The sequence below is a fragment of the Patella vulgata genome, chromosome 2 (genome assembly GCF_932274485.2).
Source record: "Patella vulgata chromosome 2, xgPatVulg1.2, whole genome shotgun sequence".
Taxonomy (NCBI): Eukaryota; Metazoa; Mollusca; class Gastropoda; family Patellidae; genus Patella; species Patella vulgata.
Window position 1 is genome coordinate 15,943,029 of NC_065880.2, and position 21,753 is coordinate 15,964,781.

General features: G+C 34.1%; 2 protein-coding genes across 3 annotated transcripts; one reads left to right on the top strand and one right to left on the bottom strand.

Annotated features, from left to right (window-relative positions):
* Positions 1–1,192: 1,192 nt before the first annotated feature.
* LOC126812327 (general transcription factor IIE subunit 1) lies at positions 1,193–6,279 on the bottom strand. The gene is made up of 5 exons (XM_050538674.2): positions 6,154–6,279; positions 3,953–4,607; positions 3,150–3,372; positions 2,558–2,744; positions 1,193–1,442 (listed from the first exon to the last, which is right to left on the bottom strand). The coding sequence occupies exons 2-5, from the start codon at positions 4,597–4,599 to the stop codon at positions 1,267–1,269; spliced, it is 1,233 nt and encodes a 410-aa protein (XP_050394631.1). The 5' UTR covers positions 4,600–4,607; positions 6,154–6,279; the 3' UTR covers positions 1,193–1,266.
* A 192-nt stretch (positions 6,280–6,471) lies between these two features.
* On the top strand, positions 6,472–21,588 carry LOC126812328 (rab-like protein 3). 2 transcript variants are annotated; one of them, XM_050538676.2, is made up of 8 exons: positions 6,472–6,537; positions 6,825–6,916; positions 9,834–9,951; positions 10,168–10,270; positions 11,177–11,327; positions 12,691–12,762; positions 13,814–13,912; positions 19,722–21,588. In XM_050538676.2, the coding sequence occupies exons 1-7, from the start codon at positions 6,492–6,494 to the stop codon at positions 13,880–13,882; spliced, it is 651 nt and encodes a 216-aa protein (XP_050394633.1). In that variant the 5' UTR covers positions 6,472–6,491; the 3' UTR covers positions 13,883–13,912; positions 19,722–21,588. The 2 variants fall into 2 exon arrangements, with proteins under 2 accessions (XP_050394633.1, XP_050394632.1); XM_050538675.2 differs by having other exon boundaries at positions 13,814–13,843.
* The last annotated feature ends 165 nt before the right edge of the window (positions 21,589–21,753 follow it).

The window sequence follows — 21,753 nt, forward strand, 5'->3', positions numbered from 1 at the left end:
CAGTAGTTAACTTTTATTCCGACATGCTTTAACATAATATCAGTGGTGCAGAACGAATGGCCTGGTAAGGACAGTGTCTAGTTGATCGGATGGGATGAAAAACCAAGGTCCTATGTACATATTGGTGTGCACATAAACGTACCCTTGACATTTGGAATTTGAAATAAGAGTAGGCTGTAGTGCTGCTCTCCGGGGAAAATTTATCACATATTCACTCTGTATTGCATATGCCTGTTATCAGTAGCCCAGTCAGTGCAAAAAAGTAGGACGTTAAACCTATTTCATTTTTTTATATTTTGCTGAGAAATATCATAAATATAAATTTGAAGATCAGACAAAGTTCAATCTCTCTGACAACAATGCAGGGTTCTTTCTTGCAAAATAAACAAGTATGATAGTAAAATGGAACAGCAATAGAGGATATGACATCATCATCACCTTCTTGGAATTGTGAATTGTAATTGAAGTGGCTGAGCCTTAGGCTTTTTTTCAAAGAGTGTTGCCCCCCAAAGAAGAACAGGAAGAATATGAGTAGTGCTTGGGGACTAGTTCCTGGTCCAAAAACAGCCTTACTACTCCATGGCAAAAAAAATCTGTGAAGAATGGCTCTAATGCTGCTGTCTATGCATATAGTAACAGATAATAAAAGACAAGACGCTATTTTTAAAATGGCTTGATAAGAATTTTGTATCAGTAAATAATAAGGTAGTCAGCATTTCAAAAGGAGATACGCGATTGTGCCACTGCCCTGACAAAATTCTCTTATATAAAGTTACATAAAACTGGAAAATGATCCAGTCAGTCAGTCATATTTTATCCTCATAAATTTACATAAAACTGGAAAATGATCCAGTCAGTCAGTCATATTTTATCCTCATAAATTGTCAGATTTCTCCATACAGGTGCATGTATCTTAATTTTTCCAAGTAGACAAAAAACCCATCAGTTTTAAGAATATTATAGTATAGCTGTCTTGTCTTCAAGAAACTATGGGCAAGATTTAGAGAACGTATTGCTTAATAACTGAAGAATGTCCTAAAGGGAAGTACTCAATATTAAAAGCAAATGGTTATTGATGAACTAAAGTTAATGGGAATGGAAATGAAAACTGCATGGAAGGACCGACAGACAGAACATCACTAAATGTCCATCTTCTTTCAGACTGGGGAACTTTAAAAGCACAAGAGTTGCCTTTGATACATAAAAATATTTTTTATTAACACTGAAAATTATTTAACAATAGAGAAATTCCCTTTTAAAGAGAATTTATTCATACATATCTTCATACATTTCTTGACTTAATCTAATATATTCTTCTTTTTCTGCAGGTGTCATTTGAGCTACCATACTATCCGTTACCTCATGTAATGGCACCTTTTTATCTCCTATTATCACCATAGCAACAGCTTCGTCATCATCATCACTTTCCATTTCCTCCACAACTGTAAATTAAAATAGATATATATTTAGTGCTTTTCAGAAATCATATGAAATATTGACGACAAAAATCCTTTGAAATGTTGACAAGTTACAAAGCAAAGGTCAATCATAGCCATGTTGGGAGCCACAGTGGCTAAGTGGGTTAGACGCTGGCTCGCTAGCCTGGAGGTCGCGGGTTCGTTCCTGGTGTTGGTCTAAAAAGATCGTGATTTTCCGATGTGGTTTCCCCTGTCAGTGGTGCAAGACAGAGGGCCTGACAAAGACACATTGGTGGTATTATGGGAGATCAGAGAAGGAGCCGACAGTTCTCGCTATAATAGTTAATGCTGAAAATTTCGGTCAAATTGCTCCACTCTGATATTAGTGATTGAATATTTTAGGCCTAGCCTCGATCATCATTACTAAAGTCGGTACGATAAAAAACAAAGTCTTGATTATCCATTTTGACATTAAATCATCCATCACAAAATGTATTCAAATTCAGTAAATATCGCAGGCTAGCAATGACATCAAGGGTTGATTATGGTCTGGATAAGTTAATTTATGTCTAATTAATAATTTAAATAACATTTCAGGCCTAAAGAAAGACCTGCAATAGGCAGATTTATCTCTTGCATAATGCATAATTAAACCTCCTGTCATAAGAGAGAAACCAGAGTGGTAGAGTAGTAGGGAGCCAAAGGACCCAAGAAGATACCCATGAGGTTAGATAGGCGACTCTACTCTTTGTAAGGTAAACATGTGGGATCAAAACACCATTTGACTCAATGACTGACCTTATGATCTAAAGCAAATGTATTAGACCACTTGGCCCATCAACTTGCTAAATATAGAAATGTTATAGAGAGCCAGATTTAAATGATGAAACTAGAAGCCTAATAATGAAGAATATATACAGAGTGTTCACTGTAATAATCTTCTTCAGGTACTGATTTATGTCAGTGCTAGTTAATTTAGAGATAAATGAAACATCAGTCGATTCAACCAGTGTCAAAATATAACAATTTATTTTTCCCTACGTCAACAAATCACCCAGTCCTGATAAATCAACTGCTTTGAGAACTTTGTAAGTCATTTATTTAGTGCTAGATTAGAGTAACTTTTAAAAAAAACATACCACCAGCAGATGTAGTAGGTTTATCTTCATCTGAATCACTACTTGAACTATCTTCACCTCTAGCAGATGGTAAACCTCCAGCAGTTGATGCCTTTGGTTCATGGACTAATAATGTCTGCATTATGTCATCTCTACTAACAGGTGTATTATTTTCATGAGATGTTCCCACTTCTGCTTTCGAGGCATCCTTAAAAATAAGAATAATATGATATACAGAAGTTCAATGAAAGATTTAATGATGTTATTTGAAGTATAGACTGTTGTCTTATTTTACCACTTTTATATATATACAATCTAAATGTATATATTTTAATATTTCCTAAAACCAATCAAGTTTTATATCAGGGGTTAGTTATGTTAGAGTGGTTATTATATCACATGGTTGGTTGTTGTTTACCATTAATTTAATATTTAAATAGTTCCCATTACTCGTTCATAGTTATTTAATATACAATGTAGGAAAATCACATGAGAAAGCGAGAAATTTATTTAAAACTGTACATGTCTCTTTTCCTTATTAAGATGTGAATATCATACTTCTCTTATAAATAAAATTTGATATATGCAACAAAAAAAATGAAAGAGAACTTACATCCTCTTTGGCATCAAGCATCGGTATACCATCAACAGTACTTGTTGTCATCCAAACGGGTCTCTCTTTCTTATCTTTAGTTGGTGATGTAAAGTCGTTTTCTCTCATATTAATAGTAACACTACTTTCAGAATAATTAAACCCTATATTTCTAGTTGATTCACCACTCCATGTAGCATTTTCTCTATCGCTAGCTGATTTAGATCCACCGGCATTTTGATTTCTAGTAAAAGAAAAGGGTTATATCATTGACATGTAATCATTTAATGACAAGACAGTTCTTTTAATGGACATCTTGGAGTTTGCAATATTATATTAAGTCCAAGTAATCACTGACGAGAGCGTTTTTTGGGGGGGAGGGGGATTGTATGTAGTGCCCAGAGTGTTGCATAAAGCTACTGACAAGGAAAGATGTGTTAAAGATATGCATATTCTACATATCATATCCGAATATTAAATGATATCATAATGGATAAGGGAGAAGATGACCTGCCCTCTCTTCTGACGACAGCGAATTTATAAGTGTGTTTTAAGGAACCTTTGATATCCGAGGACTTTTTTATTTTGTGTTTTTAACAATTTTCAAGTGTAAATAATTCAATTAAATCAACCTGTCTATAATATCATATTTAGTATTGGATGTTAAATCTGTAATAAACAACAACAACGATAAGTGAAATTTTGATCAAAACAGTTTTACTAATCACAGACAAAAGAGTACTTTTGCCGGTCACTTTTTGCAATACTTTAGACAATATTGGTTATATGAACATCTAACACTCAAAGATGTGCAGAATACTAACCTTAAATTTTTCTTTAAATCAACTGGTTCAGGAGCAAGGACCTCAGGTGCTAATTTATAGTCTTCACATTCTTTTAACAAATCATATATTGGTTGTATCTGTTCATTGAATTTAGCTAACATAGTTCGAGCATCCTGTTTTGGCATGGATGTTTCATCTTCTTCCACTTCAGTATTACAATAAGTACATTTTAATGTTTGTGTCATGAAATCTAATAACTGACCAGCTTCTAAGTCTGTGTATGTTTTCATACACGAAGGACATTTAAAAGATGCACGACTTGTGTTGTCTCTCTCCTCCATTTCAATTTTTCTCCGAACATGATCTAATTTATATTTAACCACATTAACAAACACATTATAATTAACAAAGTAATAATTATGTCTGGTTGTTTTTCCTTCTGCATCTGTTTCCACACGCATCTGGGCTTTAACAAACTTGTCATTTTTTAAAGTGTTGATTAACGCTCGCAATTGTTTTCTTTCAAACTTCAATAGCTCTATCATATCATCCTCTTTGATGCAAGCTAGTCTGACAATGATATCGATAACTATTGCATGTTGCTTTGAATAAAAGCCTCTGACAATGAGTCTTGTTAAGCGTTTCAATGGTTCTGGAACTTCAGTGAGAAGAGTATCGGAATCCATTTTTTGCACTATCGGAAAAAAAGAATAAGATGATAATATTAGCTTTATTTATGTTTAAGCAGATCTGCGTTGAAAAAAACAATTATAACAGGATAATTGGTAGGTTTCTGAGGCATAATCAATTAATCATTCTGAACAACCCTTTGCAGTCAGTCAAAATAAAAAGAGTAAGACCATTTGAACTTTTCTCTTCATCAAGCCTTGAAATAACTGCTAAGGTTCAGCCTGACATCATATCAGGCTTCACTGATTTTTGGTCGGACATTTCAGATTTTCAGCCGGACAAATACTTTATGTACGGTACATGTATATTAATATTATACCAAAAAAACTGTTGAAATCTAGTATGTTTAATCTTTATTAATATTATGAGGCATTTTTTGACGTGCATCGGCACAGCTCCCGTATCTCGATAAAATATTACTACGCTGGAGTTAAAAAAACATTCATCTTATATACAGCTTTGACTTATATACATGTAGATGGATGGTGGTTTTCACTATGATCAGATCGATGATATTATTGCAAATACATGACATATACAGTGTTTTGGGGCCTGGATTTTTAAGTCTAATAATTAACGATTGACTCAAATATAAGTCTTGTTTTTGCAAATAGAAATTATTATTTTTGACTTAATTTTTTACAAAAACTCGGTTGGACAATCATGTTTAGACGAAAGGCAATTCACCCTGTCAAAAGGGGTCAATTCGTCGGGACATTGTCCGTGTCCTGACGCTTATTTCAGAGCATGCTCTCATACCATGATTACAATATACAATTGCACTCGTATTCTGAATGTACAAACCTGACAATATATCTAATTTTAGATTTATGTTCACTTCTCATCAAACATTTTAAAAATGCGCCTACTAGACTACATGTGCCTATACTACAGGCAGGATGATTTACCGAATACATGTAGGCCTACTACACGTTTCTCATTATTAAAAAACTGACAGAATACTGCAGTTGTATCAATACCATTGAGTTGCAGTAATTCCCAGAAAATTAGCAAAATTGTAAACTGGAATGTCTGTAGTCTGTTTAGACATGTAGTATCAGTAAATCATCCTATTAAATGAAGTGGTATCCTATTAAATGAAGTGGTACCCTATGACATTATTTATGAGGTAGAATTTGGTAGCAGGCCTACTCCATTAGTGCCGTTGATCATCAAGTCAACTGGTGTAGTTTCTATTCCCAATTTTTATGTGGCAAGGAGCGGGATCATCTGTCCAACCTCGTGGGTATTCTCGGTGTCCTCCTGATTCTAAAGACCCCAAAGCGCAAGTGAATTACCGGTATTGAAATCAAATTAAACCATAGTTAGTCTCTAAATGACCTAGTTTGTGTCGAGTGGACATTATGCTCTCTCCTCGGCCTGAGTACTTTCTGGAAAGCTTCTCTCTAATGCCAAACTAGGGTAATAATGGCTTTTTAAACTTTACTTTTACTTTATTATTTCCTTCCTCTTTGTCCTAGTAGTAAAATATACTGAGCAGCAGGCCTACATTTGAGAGGGATGTAATTTTTTTATACAAAATTAATTACCCTAAATTATTTAACATAAGAAATAATGTCTACATAGAATTATTCATCAGAACATGTGATATTCATTATTTCTTTATCATTCTCTTCAATTAATCTTTTCATGGAGGCCGCCATTTTTGAAATTCTTATAATACGGATTGACTAGGTTCTAGAAGAACAAATTTGGTATGGTAATGATAATTGATTATACATCAATAAGATCTAGTGTAATCCCAACTGAATAAAAATAAACCCATATTGAAGACTATTTTAAGACGTATCATAACTCTTCAATTTGTATTTAATTTGCATATTGCTACACATATTCTGTAGTCAATCCGTTAAAGGACACGTAAACAATGGCTGCCATTGATAAAGTGAAAGTTCTTGTTGTCGGAGATTCAGGTATATTTGCAGGCTTAAATGTTAGAATATGAAATCTGAATAACAAATAAATAACATCCATACAATTAGCTCAACAAACTCCAACCAAAACATGTCAAACGCCTAAACCGTCAGACCACTGTCTTTTTTCAAAAAAAATTCTGACACTACAAATGATGATGTCAATGACTGTGATGTCTTCAATTTAATATGATAGTGAATAGCTCTTAATCGAATATTATGGTTTGTTTTTGACTGTAGAATATGTATAATTATTTATGTAAGCTTATATATGTATCTTTTTACAGGTGTTGGGAAAACATCTTTCGTACATTTAGTTTGTCAGTGTGAACCATACAGTAATCCTGGAGCTACAATAGGCTGCTCTGTAGAAGTAAAGGTACCGTAACATTACCATATTATTACTTTTTCATGTGTCTGATTGCTTCGTCTAAAAGTCTCTGATTGTCATTTGAGGAGACTTTTAATCCCTTGCATATATCAATGATCTTTAAAATCTGTTTAACACTAACATGTATAAATAAAGCTCTAAAATTCCACCTGGAAATCTCTGAACGTATGGGAATAAGGAATCCCTCAAATTACAATATTGTGGAAGATGAATTTCTAAAAGAAATATCAGTCCAAAAATGTTTAAGTTATGTTCAGTATTTACAGAGGTGATAATGAATTGAGAATTTGTCAAGATGCAGTATCCTTTGCAGATGATATAAGAGAGATACATGTATGGTCAATACCCAGCTTGCTTGTCTGCGATATCATCACCTCAGTAGAAGCGGATGTAACACGTTTTGCTCAAGTTAATTGAGGTGGTTGCAAGATATGTCACGAACGGACTAATGCTCTTGACTGGGCTGACTTGATGGCTTGGTCATTGGAACTCACGACCCTGGCCCCACATCACAATTGGTCTAGCTGGTCATAGGCCTGAAAATATTAGAGACAGAGAGTGAGCGGTTATCGAATTTTATTGTCAAAATGGAAGAGAACCATGCCATTTAGGTTACATATGACATGATTGAATATTCATAGATGTAATTATTAACAATACATAAACATTTATACAAATGTTTTAATAATGATTTGGTTCTTGGCAAGCACTCATCTGGACAAAATCCCAACACTTTCTAAGGCCTTTAACATTGAATTTTACAAGGGTTCCAAAAAGAGAGTTATTCCCCTTTAATCACAATCTATGATTGAAACAATGCAATGTTTCCTTGGATTGTCCAACGTTCACAATTAAACGACAATTAGTTGCTAAACGGACAAATAAAAGAACAGGAGATATGTATACTCAATTTAACCTTTGCAGTATGAGTAAATATAAGATAATTATTACTGACGTGTCCCTAGAAACATGCAAATTCTTAAATGCGTGGTCACGTGACCCAGTGCATTCCTGGTCAGCGGAATGGCTATCACTCTAAAATACAATTTACCAATAGAAAAGGATGTAACATCCTCCAACTAATGCATACATGATAGATAAGGTCATTATTCTACACGATAATAACGATTACTTAGCAAAGCATATAGAATTAAATGATATCTACCTGAAAATATTAGAGACAGAGGGTGAGCGGTTATTGAATTTTATTGTCAAAATGGAAGAGAACCATGCGGTTTCAACTTCCGGTGATATTTCGTAACCACTGACATATATTCCGAAACGAAACAAAAAGTGATATAATATTTGCAGTATCATTATACTTTTTGTAAAAAAAAATAAATTGTGGAAAAATATAAGTTAGTTTCCACATGACTACACGGACGTTAAATAAAGCTATTTCACACACATACCCAGCTTGCGCAACCTCTAATCTTTGCTTGATGTATTAATAAATAATAATCAAGGTTTTTTTAGTTTATTTTTCTGTTTACTGTTTAAGTGCACAATGTATTTGTTTCTTTATTTATTGTGTAAATTTATGATGTATTTGTTTGTTCATTTATTGTATAAGTTCATAATGTATTTTGTGATTATGTGGGCCACTGCTCTATAGATACTTTACCAGACCCTACTTAAAATTGTCATAAGCTCATGGTTACTAACAACGCAAAATTGCCCCAATAACCTATATATTTAAACTTTCTTTTTTGGCATCTTTTTAACCATGATTCGCTAAGCATAATTCCAAGTTGCATATTATTCTTAAAGGAGCTAAATCGCTAACATTTGAGACCTAGAAATTGACAAAAGTGGGTCGCAACGCATATAATACTGTAGTATGAATGTATATAAACTGATTTACATTCAATGGTTTCCGTTTTTACTCCAATTTCAAATCAGTTATGTTCGGCGAAATAAGCCAGCAGTCTCAAGCGAGTGCAAATTTCTAGCGTCTGGTTATTCCAGTCTATATACGCCGTTTGATTTGGTGCAATGTGTCTAGCCTCGTTCCTCAAGTCTCTTGATACAACTGGGGCTGAAGCGCATTATGGTACACGATTCGTGTACCAACGGTAAAATGTTTATTTTGTCTTAACTATTGGATATCAAAAGCCCATCTTTTTCCGGTAAGATCACAACATGAATGTTGATTTAATTTGACAAATAAATCGTGTTTTCAATGTTGAAGATTTTGGATGATATTGTGTTAGAGACTTAGCTACTTTAAATTTTAAAGATACATTCTCACGAAAGTATTTATCGGGTGATACTTTCCATTAAAATTATGGCAAATTTGGTATAAATACCCAATCTTACTAGAAAAATACTGCATTACCCGAAAAACACCCATGAGGCAAGCACTGGGCAACCTGATGGCTTATTGTCTGCCAGCTTGACTTAAGGAGCGGTAGTTATTTCTTGATCGAATGGTTAGCCAGTTTGGGGAACATTGAGGGGTGTAAACGTATAACAGACACTGCAATTAAACTACGGAAAAAGAAGTTGGCAGAAAATAATTCAAGAATTTACTTAGGTCTGAATATGTATTGTAAATCGACAGTAAGTAATGACAAATACATGCTTGTAAATGGGCCCTCCCTCAATCAAGTTAGGTGACAAACATGACTTCTAAAATTTGATTTTTTATTTATAGATTAGAGTATCTCCTTGCGAATACAAAGTTTTGAGTGGGATTTGAAACAAATTTTTGGTAGATTAATTAGTTTAAATATGTTTTTAGTCCAAAAACATGTATATCATCAAATCCTAGAGGGATTTGAAGCAAATTTTCGATAGATTAATATGTTTGAATATGTTTTTAGTCCAAATATATCATCAAATCAAACAGTTTGTACGTGGAAAGGTATCTTTAATGTTGCTTCATCTATTATTTTTTTAACAGTTACATGGATACAAAGCTGGATTACCAGGAGAAAAAGAATATTTTGTAGAACTATGGGATATAGGAGGATCATCTAGTCATAAAAATAGTCGTTCAATATTTTATAATTTGGTAAATGGTGAGTAGAATTTGTCTTGTTTGGCCCTATCAATAAATATAGCTGTCTAATATTGTAGAACCAGATTGAGCCAGTAGATGGGTTGTTGTGATTGCTTTCATTGTCTCATTTTTCCACTTGCCTATGACTGTATAATTCCTTGATTGTGCAGTGTGCAGATGGAAAATTTTGTTTTATCAGTTTGTAATTGTTATGAGAATCTTTTAAAAATTTCAGGAATAATTTTAGTTCATGATCTGAGCAATAGAAAATCTCATCAGAATTTAAGGAAATGGTTAGCTGAAGTGTTAGATAAGGGAACTGATAAAGTTAATAATGGGTAAGTACATGTAGTTAAAGATACATTATGGGTGATGAGATAAAGAGCTGGCAGTTCTCACTATAATAGTTAAAAACTAGATAATGTAAAGGAAATTTGCTGAAAATTTCAGTCAAATTGATCCACTCTGAGCCAAGATTTTAGCGATTGAATTTTTGGCCTAGCCTCGATCATTATTACTAAAGTTGGTACAAGAAAAAAACATTGTCTCAATTATCCATTTCATGATTAATTCATGAATGAAAGTTGAGCAGCAAATCGAATCATAATCCAGTAAATATTGCAGGCTAGCGTTGACATCAAGAGTTGATTATGGTCTGGATAAGTTAATTAATGTCTAATTGATAATTTAGATAACATTTCAGGCCTAAAGGAAGACCTGCTATAGGCAGATTTAGCTCTTGCATAATGTATGTTTAATTAAATACTCTATTTTATGTGCTAACCCACTGATCTAACCATTGTAGGACTGAAATCCTATAGAAACAGGCTGGGAATGGAATGTTTTTTAATCTTTTGTCGACACTTTAAACTAACATACAATAATTCTTTTTCTATTGTTGTGTGTTCCATTCAAGGGGGGTAATTTTCTAGGACAGCAGTGTTTCTACTTACTCGTCTTCAAATTCAAACTGCTGATGATTCTTACAAATTTGTACATGTGACTCTGAATTTTCATTCCATCAAAAGAACTTAACACACTGTTCTTGTTAGGTATACAGACACCACCCTTGACATTAAAGAACACCCTAGCCTTCCTTGAGATTTCAAAATAGCACGGTTTGCTGTAACAAAGGTTTGGTAAGAGAGGTTGGTCAGCATTATGTCAACAGAATTTTAGTGAACACTTTGTTTATGTTAGATAATTAAGGATCTATTCGTTAATTCTGATTTTTTTATTGATAGATATGATTATGATCCTGAGCAGTTTGCAGGTAACCAGATACCGATACTAGTAATAGGAACTAAAGCGGACCAGGCTCAAAGTTTAAATGAAAATGTTCTTTCTAAAAGATCCTCAGTGGCAGAGGAATGTGGAGCAGATGAGTTTAATATTGTAAGAATCTATGGATTATCTTTTATTATGTGTACATATTATTAAAGGACAATATTGGTGCCAATCATTATCATATATGTGATAGAATTGGTTAAACACATTCCAAATATTATTTTATCACAGAGATCATTCCTACGATAGAGGCGTAATCAATGCTTCAACAATCGGAAATGACGAACGCAAAAGGAAAACAGAGTTATCCCTCTATATAACTGACTGAAGTGACGAGTGATAACAGATACATGGGCTAATTTTTGCTCACTAATAATTCCTTCGAAGACCAAAAGTTGTTATATGAGACTGTAAGAGTATATCTGACAATTCAAAAAAGTAATTGAATGTCATTAGATAAAAGAACACGAATAAAATAGAAACAGTCCGTACATTCACGCATGTTTATTCATTCTATCATTATAAAAACATGGTAATGCACAGACTTTTTCTATTTTTCTTTCATGTTCTCTTATCTAGTAACAGTCAAATTTTTTTTATGAATTGTCAGATATCCTTTCACAGTCTCACACAACAACTTTTGCTCTTCGAAGGAATTATTAGTGGGCAGAAATTCGCCCATGTACCAGTTATCCCCCATCACTTCAATCAGTTATATAGAGGGATAACTTGTGTTTTCCTTTTGCGTTCGTCACTTCCGATTGTTGAAACATTGATTCCACAGCTATCGTAGCAATGATCTCTGTGATAAAATAATATTTAGAATGTGTTTAACCAGTTCTATCACATATATGATAATGATTGGCACCAATATTGTCCTTTAAGGCTACATGCACAATATTAGTAAGACATCACCGGTTTGATATCTGTGATTTCTCCAGTTTTAAAAATTAGACTATTCATTGAACATGTAATCTCCATAATTTGTATTCTAATGAATGAAAATGTGGGCGTATATTGTCATCGCCCCCATCCATGTGTTTGTTTGTCCGTTGACATTTTGTTTGTGGACACTCTACAGGTCACAATTTTTATCTCGTTCCCTGACAAAATGCCGCTTCTTGTATGCAAATTGTGTAAAAGTATGTAATATGAAGGTTGTGGACCCTCTAGAGGTAACAATCTTTATTTAATTTTTATGAAACTTAAAATATATGTTGATATTCCATAGATCTCAATCCCTTTCGATATACGTTCATTTCAGACCTTAACTTCCTGGATTATGGCCCCTGATTGTATGAAAAATCATGTTTTTGTTTTATTGTTCTCTATCCATCTCTTGCAAAATGTAGGCGTATCTTACCTGGCAAGCACTGGTTAAGGTTTTTTATTTGAACATACAAGTTCATATCTGTTCAACACTTATTTGTGTTATGAAATACTCTTATGTTCTTATTTTAATTTGTAACAGGATTGTACACATATGAAATATCTGACACCAGGGTCAACCAATAGTGTAAAACTGGCTCGATTTTTTGATAAGGTAAATATCACATTTATTATTCATACATGTATGAACTCATGTAAGACACATTGAAAGGTCTAGTGGCATTGATGTTGTCATTAATCACTTGAAAATTTAAAGGGAGGGCCTCCGGAATTTTTAATTAAACAAAAATGTCAATTTATGTTTCTGTCATCATTATATTTCTGTAAGAATATTTGAATATGTGGACTATTTCCTATAGAAGATGGTAAGCCACCATTTATATGCTGCCAAAACTGGAAAACCAAAATCAGGGACGGTTTCATTAATTTGGTCAAAGCCTCAGAGCAGTGGTTCTCAACCTTTCTTTGCCAACAGCACACCTTGGAACACATGAAGAAATAGGGGCACACCTGGCTAAATATATATGAAAAATATCTGAATTTTGCAAAAAAAAAAAGATGGTTTAGTCAGACGGCATACAACCGTAGACAGAGACTTGTCATAGACACTTAGAATGACTAAAACTAAATGAAGAAAAACACAGCTATGAACTTATCAGTGGATACTCAATTGGGATCACATGTTTTTTCACATTTTCGTAGTGTGCCGTTCAAACAAGTGTGCCATGGCACACTGACTGAGAATCACTGCCTTAGAGATGAAATTTTAATATGGAGTTATTAGAGCTTTATCCATACATGTTGGTGTAAAACGGAATTGGAGTACCAATAACAATAAATTTAACGTTATAAAGCTGGGTTTTTTTTACTGAAGACAGAGTAGTGTAGCCAGGAGTTTGATAAGAAGGGACTTAACTCCTAAACTTTATTTGTAGTGGAAACACACCATTATTGATTATTGCAAGAGGTAATCTGATTAAAATACAGATCTATATTTCGTTGAGTTTTTTTATACTTTTTATGTCCTCCTATAATGAAATTTTGAATTATTTAAATCGAAACAAACTAGGATCCGTATTTTAATTAGATGGTTGTAAAAGGATAGGGGAACCTAACCTGGGTGCCCAAGCTCCATACTAACTATCTGCTGTGCTCACCTTGGTTTCTATTTATTATCATGCACACTCATTTTATTTCATTGTCAGGTTATAGAAAGAAGATATTCAGCCAATCAGGTCAGTGGTAATAGAAATACATATGATTACCTGGAGTGACATATGCACAACAACTTAATGTTACAAGTTGTAAGCCAAATTCATAATAATCATTTTTTACTGGTTTTGGCTCAACAGCAGTTGTAACATCTTTTAGCTAGTAGCTAGTTTACTTAATAAAATGGTTTGGTAGGGGTTTTCTTATGGTGTTTACTGTTTATCGACATAGATAGAAAATATATTGGAGAATAGATCATTTTAAATGCTTTAAAATGTTTGACATTACCATCCCTTAAAGTTAACAGATAATTTAAATCATCTTTTCTAGGGAAAAGGTACATCTGTTGGGTTAAAATTAAGGTTACGTTTTTCTCCTTGGTGTTATGGTTAAGATTAAAATTATGTCTTTCTCCTTGGGGTAATTTGGGGTGTTTTGTGGTTTTTCCTACAGGTCTGATTTAAGACATTGATCTTTGACATTTTGACACAGAATTATTCAGCCTATTCAGAATAGATTATGAAAAAAGATTTTTTATATCATTTAAAACTGGATACCTTTAACAGATTTAAATCCAAAAATGTGCAATTACATAATTTGATCTAATTGTTATTTTGATTAGTGATATCACAACATTGCTATGATTAAATATCGTTCTCAAATTATAACTGAAATCGTATCTTTAATGTTATTAAGATTGTCAACAGCCAAATTATGAATCAAGTTAATCAACCATATCTCAACACTGGCAATATCTATGGATGTTTTAACAGAAAAAACATTAATGTATGTATCTGTCCTCCTAAAGGATTTAATTCATCAACAAATTCTTGTGCTTACACCAATGTTTTTTTATATTAAATGAAAAGAAAGAGGTCTGTAGATTTGACTACCTTGGTGTTGTTATCTAGTTATCTATATTATAATCATGGTATATCAGAGGGCTTATATCTAGCAAATTGTTATCGGTATATTGTAGCACATTCAGTATATATACACAAAGTCTAATTTATTTAAAAAAACAAATTTCAGTTAATTTATGTGGAGGGTAAAAAATTTGAATATAAAAAAATTTCATTGCTTCTTTGATGCTTGAATTCAACTGACAATTATTCTTTATTTTTGTGATGCTAGGCTTGGCATTCCATATTTGTTTTGAATTCAGGTTTTATAAACCTCTGTAATTTGTCAAGTTGTAACTGTATATATTTGTTACAAAAATGCATAATTATAAACAATGTTAAAGTTGCAATTTCATATTTTTACGCTATATTTTTAAAATTTATTAAAATAAAGCCTTAAAATAGATGGTATCTATAAACAGCCCTACCTTGTTAAAGAATAATCCTATTAATCCTATAATTCACTATTAGGCTGGTTGGAGAAGGTGACAAATCCAGCTTTGTGGGAAGAAATTCCTACCCAAATGATTTCTTCATTTTCTGAAACAACTATGTCCCTAGTGTTCCAGAAAAATTTTCCCCGCCGATCGGAGTTGAGCAAAATTTTTTACAGCATTTTGAAATTTTGACCCCCTGGGTCAACATAATGAAACTGACAACCATTTATAACTTCAAAAATATCAATTTTACACCCTAGAAATGTATTATCAACATATAGGAAAGTGATACCAAGGATTCCAGAAATGATGTCAAAAATAACGTACGACGTCACCGTGACGTCAGAATACAAAATGGCGGAACTATGACGTCACTGTGATGTCAAAATTCAAAATGGCGGAGACGTGTTGTGAATAAAGCAACAACAGCAAGCAAATAGACAAGAGGAACATTCTGGACACCATAAAATATTCATTCGGATCATCATCAATAAAATCATCAAAATATTCTTCAGTTCTGATTTGTTCTGCCCCGTACCAAATTCATCTTCTAAATCAATGCTGATTTGTTGGCTATTCAGACAACCCTCCCCATGGCATCCTCCACGCGCTTCAACACATTTCAAACCATTCTGTGTACAAGAACATGACGAGCATTGGTTTTTCAACGATTTACATTTACACCGAATGAAATTCAGAACGTTGTCTGGTGCTGATGGAAGAACAGTCGCGATGGGAACGTATCTATTCTCTATCACTTGCCCACCCCAATTCACAAGGTCGACGCCATCGCGACTAGTTCATCCCAAATTCTAACCTTAACATGGACGCGGTGAGCATGCTGCTCGGCTGAGGCAGCTGTTGGAGGAAGTCTATTGATTTGAATGGAAATTTTTTCAGCGATCATAGCTTTGTACCTTAGGTACCGGACTTTAGTTGTGACAATACATTACACAGAATAACCTTTCTCCAGCTTCAGATACTTCGGACTGGGAACTTCCAGGTGAAGCTATTGTCTAGCTTGCTTCCTGAAAGATATCACTGTTCGTATGTTTAAGAAGTCCCAATTCACAGCATCCGAAACAACCAGAAGTGGTATCACACCCAGACCAGGCGTGAATGAACAATAAATTGTCTAATACAGTTTTATCCATTGCGCTGCAGACTGATTTTATGTCATAGGTGTTGCGCTTTTTGTCCAAGTGGCAAAGATGAATTGTCGCCATTTCTGGTTTCGCGTGGTGCAGTAATGAGACCAAAATATCTGTGTCATTACAGGTTGACCATTTCTAGCATAGTCAATGCACGTCTTCGTAATAGTGACATCTGCATCACCATTGTACCATTTTGTCGGGACTCCATGGGATTCAAGATCGTTGACTACCTGATTGATTAGATGGATTTTGTTTTCAGTGTTGGCCAGAAACTGGCCTTGACTATAGATAACTGTGGTGTCCGATTTCAGAGAAATGTCACTGTTCCTATATTTAGACGTAGCAGCTCGGCGCTCGTGCTCATGATCCTTAATATTTGGTTCATAGCCGTCGAACACGATGAATATCTCCAACATCTTAGAAAACTATCGGTCATTTGTAAAAAGATTTCCCTCGCCAATCGTCGTGTTTGGTTCATAGCCGTTGAACACGACGATTGGCGAGGGAAATCGGGCACCAGAGAAATGTATACGGCTTTGTGCTAAACCATCGCTTGGAAAACATATCCAGAATATCGGGAAAATATATTTCTTACCGAAAGCATATACTCGTTCTTTCAGATAAAAATAAGATTAGATGATAAAACATTGATAATACAAGATGTTTTGTAAATAAAATATCTAAAAGATAATAGAAGATATAAATAGTTAAAATAAAGAAAGTCATTATTGGACTCTATAGTAGAGGGGGTTCATCATGAAATCGGGGGGATTGGATGGCCGAATGGTTATCACGTGCGCGCTGTATCATACGGTCTGTCATTGAGTCAACTGGCGGAGTTTCGTTTCCCCGGTTGTGCGTGACAAAGAGTATGGTCGCCTGTCCAACCTCGTAGGTTTTCTCCGGGTCCTCCGGTTTCCTCCCACTACAAAAGACCCCTACGCGCAAGCGAATTATTGAAATAGAACTGAACATAGTTTGTGTCGAGTGGACGTTAAACCCAATTTCTCTTTCCCTATGAAATCAATAGAAATTACTGTAAATTTGGGATGGCAATAATTTTATTGTTGGGCTAATATACTTTTTTAATTTTACATTTTAATTGAAATATTGTACAGCTAATGGGTGATACTTGGCAATACCACCATGGATATCTCTATGTCTTAATCCAACGCAGTTCAGGATTTCAAAAGGTGATGGAACGCCATATCAAAGCTAAAAAGTAAAACGTGTGTAAACTTTACACATGTACGTCGAGTTCTATATTTAGAAATTAATTTTTGAAGAAAGCATTATAAAATATGGAAGCTATTTCTACAATGTGACAAAACAAAATTAAACGATTCTCTTTAACTGGGATTTTAGTTATCTATATAACTGATATCTTATAAGTCAACAAAAGTTTCAGGTATATCTTCGTGGATTTTGCAATCCCGGGGTGTGAATTATTGTTTTATCTTTTGTTGATTAGCTGAATAAATATAGGTTTGTTTGATTGGTTGAATATATCGAATTATTTATTGACACAGGTGAAATGGTTAGGTTAGGTTTTATAACAGGGGCAAAGTCAGAATATATATTGTCTACCTATTTAAGAAAAGAACACCACCCACCACCATTTAGACGTAGCAGCTCGGCGCTCGTGCTCATGATCCTTAATATTTGGTTCATAGCCGTCGAACACGATGAATATCTCCAACATCTTAGAAAACTATCGGTCATTTGTAAAAAGATTTCCCTCGCCAATCGTCGTGTTTGGTTCATAGCCGTCGACCACGATGATTGGCGAGGGAAATCGGACACCACAGTTATCTATAGTCAAGGCCAGTTTCTGGCCAACACTGAAAACTGTATTAGACAATTTATTGTTCATTCACGCCTGGTCTGGGTGTGATACCACTTCTGGTTGTTTCGGATTCTGTAAATTGAGACTTCTTAAACATACGAACAGTGACATCTTTCGGGAAGCTAGCAAGACAATAGCTTCACCTGGAAGTTCCCAGTCCGAAGTATCTGAAGCTGGAGAAAGGTTATTCTGTGTAATGTATGGTAACAAAAATGAGATACCTCTGACTAAAGTCTGGTACCTAAGGTACAAAGCTATGATCGCTGAAAAAAATTTCCATTCAAATCAATAGACTTCCTCCAACAGCTGCCGCGGCCGAGCAGCATGCTCACCGCGTCCATGTTCAGGTTAGAATTTGGGATGAACTAGACGATGGCGTCGATCCTGTGAATTGGGGTTGGCAAGTGATAGACAATAGACACGTTCCCATCGCGACTGTTCTTCCATCAGCACCAGAAAACGTTCTGAATTTCATCCGGTGTAAATGTAAATCGTTGAAAAACCAATGCTCGTCACGTTCTTGTACAAAGAATGGTTTGAAATGTGTTGAAGCGCGTGGAGGATGCCATGGGGAGGGTTGTCTGAATAGCCAACAAATCAGCATCGATTTAGAAGATGAATTTGGTACGGGGCAGAACAAATCAGAACTGAAGAATATTTTGATGATTTTATTGATGATGACCCGAATGAATATTTTATGGTGTCCAGAATGTTCCTCTTGTCTATTTGCTTGCTGTTATTGCTTTATTCACAACACGTCTCCGCCATTTTGAATTTTGACATCACAGTGACGTCATAGTTCCGCCATTTTGTATTCTGACGTCACGGTGACGTCATACGTTACTTTTGACATCATTTCTAGGGTGTAAAATTGATATTTTTGAAGTTATCAATGGTTTTCAGTTTCATTATGTTGACCCAGGGGGTCAAAATTTCAAAATGCTGTAAAAAAATTTGCTCAACACCGATCGGCGGGGAAAATTTTTCTGGAACACTAGGGACATAGTTGTTTCAGAAAATGAAGAAATCAATTGGGTAGGAATTTCTTCCCACAAATTTTCTATCTCGACCAGACTACTATAGTTGAGTTGAGAAATCGGCAAAAATATCATTTTCCTCTTCAAATTCAAATGTTTGAGGATAGCTACTCCATGGTGCAGAATAGAAAACAAGGGAGGTAATTGTGTTATTATTTCCGGTGTAAATGAGTTTTAAGTGTGAGAATGACACCTATGATCGTATAATAGTGAGTTGACAACCTATTGAGCAAAAGACATAGAAATAATTTTCTTAGAAAATATGAAATTGTAACTTTAATATAAAATATTAAAAGCTGTATTATAAGTATAATTTATTGTGCTTGTATTTTGTAGGCCACATAAATATTGATTATGTTGTTGAAGAAACATTATCAACAGATTTTTATGTTTATTTATAGCTTTCAATTAGATTTTATACTTTTTATATTTTTTAGAAAGCCTACACACACACACACACACACACACACACTCTCTATTAACCGTTTCAATAAAATAAACAAATATTTTTCTTTTGAATTTCAGGGCCATGTGAGTCCACTAACTGACAGAAGAAGATGGAAAAATACTCATACGGACTGAATACAAATATTTACTTATACAATATACACATTCCCACATTTCTTTCTTGTTGCTTAAAGTGACCAATTAATTTGAAATTTTGATAAATATGACACTACTTATTAAAAATTCAACAAGCAATAATGAAAAAAATAGTGCTGATTGCCTGCAAACAGTATTAAATAATGGACTTTTATCTAACCAGAAAATGTTATTGTGGATATGACCAATTATTTCTTCAAAGAGGTGTTATTATTTTCACACAGAAAACAAATTTAATTCATTTGACATAATGACATGTTTTGAATAATCCTAATCTCACTGAATGATCAAGTATTGATCAGCTAAGAGTTTATACTTCATAGTTCTCATTGAACACCACTAGGAAATTTTGTATGACTGGTAAACTGTATATCAGTGATAATTATGTATTGTCTCTCATTATGCATACCATCTAATTTCAACATCCCCAGTCTAATGGAACGTCATTTAAAAATACTTCAAATTGAATATTATTTTATACTGACCAGTGAAGCCTCTTTGATCTTTACAAGTCACAAATTTAGCCTATCTGTTTTAACCTAGATAAGGAAAGGAACCATTTCTGTATTGTAATAAAATTTTTTCTTCAAACCTTTAAAATTCTATAAAGAATGTCATGTCTTGAAACAAACTGATCAACCATGATTATTCGCTTGGCCACTATAATCACTGCAAGGATTGACATCGGGGGGAGTTAATTAGCTCTCAACATTAACTTTTTTCTTCTGCAAATTAAATTTTTAAATTATTAAGAAAAAAAATAAATATGTTGGAAGTATGCAAAAGCGTAAAATGGGTAAAGGGCACCAATCTGCCCGGACCAGTTTATGTTAAGCTGTGTCTGATGTAAACAATGCATGCTGTAAACCATGCACACTCTATTGCGCCGGATGATGTAACAATGTCACATGTATACATTAAAGGTCAGTCATCTTCTGCAGAGTTAAAAGAAGGCTTTCGCATTTCCTCTGTGAAACAGATTGGTCTTGAAATTCAACAAAACTGACGCTTCCCATGACCAGTTAATATAAGACTGTATAAGAATTGGAATATGATAGAATATAGAAGACAGTGTTATCTAATTTAAACTTTAATATGTATAAGTTACAGGAATAACTATATAGTATATAGTGTTTGTTCAGTGTAGTACTAATATCGACCCAAGCAGCCAACACTATCCATTAATATAAATCTATTTATTAATATTAGCTGAATATTATTGTCTAAGTTTATTAAACAGCAGCCTTTTATTAGAGCCAAGATAAATCTATATTACATTTAAAATTCTCGTAATAATTTATTTACATATGTAGAGTCGGAAACATCTGCTATGGAGGCATTGACTCCTGTGTGTCATCTGTTTGTCAGGGGGGGTTGGATGGCCGAATGGTTAGCACACATCTGCTGTATCATACGGTCTATCGTTGTGTCAACTGGTGGGGTTTCGATTCCCCGGTTGAATGTGACAAGGAGTAGGGTTGCCTTCCAACCTTGTGGGTTTTCTCCGTGTCCTCCGGTTTCCTCCCACTGCTAAAGACCCCTACGCGCATGTGAATTATTGAAATAAAAAAATTAAACCATATGTTAGTCCCAAAATGACCTAGTTTGTGTCGAGTGGACGTTAAACCCCATTTCTCTCTCGCTGTCTCTGTTTGTCAGTGTATTTTATATTTCAATGGTATTTATGTGTTATTTTTATAATGTATTGTTTATAGTTATTGTAAAATGTATAGTTTATGGTTATTGTATGTTATTACTGTATATGATTATAAAAACATTTTGAACAGAATTAATGGGGGGTTTTTTGTGAATAAATCTGAGGAAAAAACTGATATGGAAAAGTTATTGAAGCATTTTACAATGCACTTAGAAAAAACTTTTTAAATACAGTACCTTCACATTAACCTTTCCTTGAAACCGTGGTACAAGCCCCGAAATTCTGTAGAATACTATA